We start from the raw sequence: 2,995 nt of genomic DNA, 5'->3' as shown, positions 1-2,995 counted from the left end.
GATAGCTGACATCTACAGCTAGTATTAGCTGTAATGATTAACTAGCTCTTGCACTTTGATATTTTTATCTCTAACATTTTAATTATTCAATTTATCAAATCATCCCTTCCTCGGTTGGTGGAATAGATTTTCCTAGTGGAGGGTAAAAGTGGCTCATACCTGAGTCCAAAAATTTTATCTCACTATAGAAAACTCGGTCTGCAGTGATGCAGCAGTCTTTAAGAATTTTCATTTGACAGTCAAATTTCGGTAATTGCTCTGTTTTCAGTGCTCGAGCTTCGCCTTAAAAATGCACAGTTTTGCAATTTCACTGAAAATTCCGATTTGTTTAGCATCGTTGTCTTTGATAACGATAAATTCTGCAGCTGCTTCGTTATCTCTGTGATTTCCTTCGGGACAGGTGTCGATGAAGATCTCACAGCTCACCTTCGCGCACGAGATGGGGCATAATTTGGGAGCGAAGCACGATGACGACTTCAAAGAGGAAACACCTGCGTGTCTGCCCTCGGTGGACGATCCCAAGGGTAACTACATTATGTTCGCCAGTGCCACTGGTGGTGACAAGGAGAACAATAACAAGTTCTCTGTGTGCTCTGTTAACTCCATCGCCCGTCTATTGCACCAAGTTCTCAAGGTAAGCGCTTGGAGTTTGTCTGCGTTACCTCTGCCGTTATATGGTAGGCGAGGGTGAGTTGTAGCTTTATTGTTGTACCTGAGGTTATTCCTGTAAACGGATTGCCGAAAGTTGATGGATTTTCAGTAGCCCTTTGGGCATCCTCTAGTGGCATCTAAGCGTTGTGTCCATCTGGTGAAGTGAGGATTGTTGCTCTTTCGGAGTAGGTTTACTCGCTACTAGCGTTTGATCTATTCCTGAAGGTGTAATGGAGCACACCGGCATGGAAGTTGGCTTGTTGTCAATGCACAAAAGGATGGATAAAATGGGCATAGCCAAATGTTACTACTACAGCAGTCTTACCGCGGGTGAATGAGAAGAGTAGCACATAAGTTCTCTCGGGTTTTGGTCTCAGCAGATTTAGTCATGCACGCCCTGTGTCTCACCTTTTTGACATTTTTGGGATAGTGTTAAGCCGATGAAAAGTGAGAATACCTTTTTCTCAGGATGGGTTTGCCAACGTTGCCATCACTGTTGCGCATTGCTGAAGATGTGGTGAAACATAGGTGTCTGGAAGCTTGGCATAAGTGCCTTAAGTAGAACCCCATATCACCATCACAGATTTTGAATCGTGGGAGGCTAGAGACTCAAGTAGTTACACACTCTATGAGAGGGTTCTAGGCCACCACTGTGTGGGCTGAATCACGAGTACCCATAAAGACGCATGTCATTCGGTTACATGATGTATATTACCTTATTCTTCCAGAGTGAATCCAACTGCTTTTTTACCTCCAATGGTTCGTTTTGCGGGAATCGGCTAACGGAGGAGGGTGAACAGTGCGACTGCGGTTTCACTCGTGAGGATTGTGATGACGTCTGCTGCTATCCCAAGGACTCCAAGGAACCCTGCAAACTGAAGAAGTTCGCCAATGTTGGCAACACCACCGTTAAGGTAGATTTGCACTTCCCATGTCCCGATTACTTAACCATCGTAACTGGGATCTTGTGCAGGTTCGTTGTTCGCCAACCGCGGGTGAGTGCTGTACGTCGAAGTGCCAGTACCGAGACTCGAAGCACCTGTGTAGAAGTGCTGGTGAGTGCCACAAGGCTTCCTACTGCTCCGGCAGCAGTGCCCAGTGTCCGCCTCCTGTAAACATTCCGGATGGGACTCCATGCATGGTGAGTGGTGCCCTTCTGGCTTTATCCCATTTTGAATCTTGATTCCGTTTTAATATTTGTGTTAAGCTGTATTACTTGTGGAAAAACGATGTTCTTAATGTCAAAAATGCCTTATTCAAATTTGTTTCCATGATACTTGCACGGCAGTAAAACTTGCCACCTGTGTAAGTTTTATGGGCAATTCGTCGACTAAAGTGCATTGGAGACGGACTTTTCTGACTGAAGTAGTCACATAAAAACTTCTTCTTAATCTTTTATAGAAACATTAGTGTAAAAAAGGTAATAAAAAAGCTTTCATAAATAAAAGAGTTCAAATTTCTGACTTAACCAAACCTTAATCGATTTCATTTTGAAATCGTTTTTGTGAAACTGTATTAGAAGTGGTAAAACGTGAGAAAAATAGGTAAAAAGTCAAAATGAACCCTTTTCAGTCCTTTTTGGTAGTGACGTTGCTTCCTTGTTGCAGACTTCGGTTAAATAACTGACCAGTGCGCCGTCCTCATTGTGGCCACCGACTTGCTAACTCTACCCATTAAATTTATTCTCAAAGCTTATCTGAGTATAGACAGCACCGCACCCACTAATTTTTATCCACTAACTAGATTTTTGACGAAGATCTTATCAATTGAACCTGGTCTACGGAGATTTCTCTATTTGTGGCAGTACCAGGTGTCAAAACGAATTCAATCTCACCTTAGAGAGATGACCTTCGCCGTACTGGTGCAGGTTTAGACATGAACACCAGTAATCTGCTGCCAGGCCAGCGGTCCCTCCCAAACAGGATTGCATGCAACTTATGCTTGCCTGTTAGGAATGATTGAATAGGAGTCATGATGCTTTTTAAGAAAGATAAATGGAACTTAATTAACCAAACCATCACAGAATAATATTCTGCTATCACATCTTTGCCATGGGTCCTATTCGTGTAACGTGGGCTTATTGGGTGTTCCGTTTTTTTTTATATGTACGCCCAGAACCAAGTTTCTCCTAGAAGTACATGCATTACAAAGTCTTCTGAGGTAAAATGGAGTGCCTCTAGAAGCCTATGAAATCTAGCAACCGACCTCGGACCCATATTCTGGGTCGTGGGGCACTTTTCAGTTCACTACGCATTACACATACCTCATACGATGGTATAGTTCGTCAGCTTTGTGCTGTGAAGACAAAAAAGCAGACAATCCTTGAGGGGTGATACTTTGTCTT

At 43.2% G+C, this 2,995-nt stretch overlaps 1 protein-coding gene across 1 annotated transcript; it reads left to right on the top strand. All coding sequences in view use genetic code 11, as the record gives it.

Moving 5' to 3' along the window:
• Positions 1-439: 439 nt before the first annotated feature.
• EGR_05077 (Disintegrin and metalloproteinase domain-containing protein) lies at positions 440-1,766 on the top strand (the record flags this gene model as incomplete). Its single annotated transcript, XM_024494326.1, has 2 exons — positions 440-634; positions 1,380-1,766. The coding sequence occupies 2 exons, from the start codon at positions 440-442 to the stop codon at positions 1,764-1,766; spliced, it is 582 nt and encodes a 193-aa protein (XP_024351275.1).
• Positions 1,767-2,995: the final 1,229 nt, after the last annotated feature.

Source organism: Echinococcus granulosus (assembly GCF_000524195.1).
Source record: "Echinococcus granulosus chromosome Unknown EG_S00035, whole genome shotgun sequence".
NCBI lineage: Eukaryota > Metazoa > Platyhelminthes > Cestoda > Cyclophyllidea > Taeniidae > Echinococcus > Echinococcus granulosus.
The sequence above is the reverse complement of the archived record's forward strand: the minus strand, read 5'-3'. Positions and strand labels throughout refer to the sequence as shown.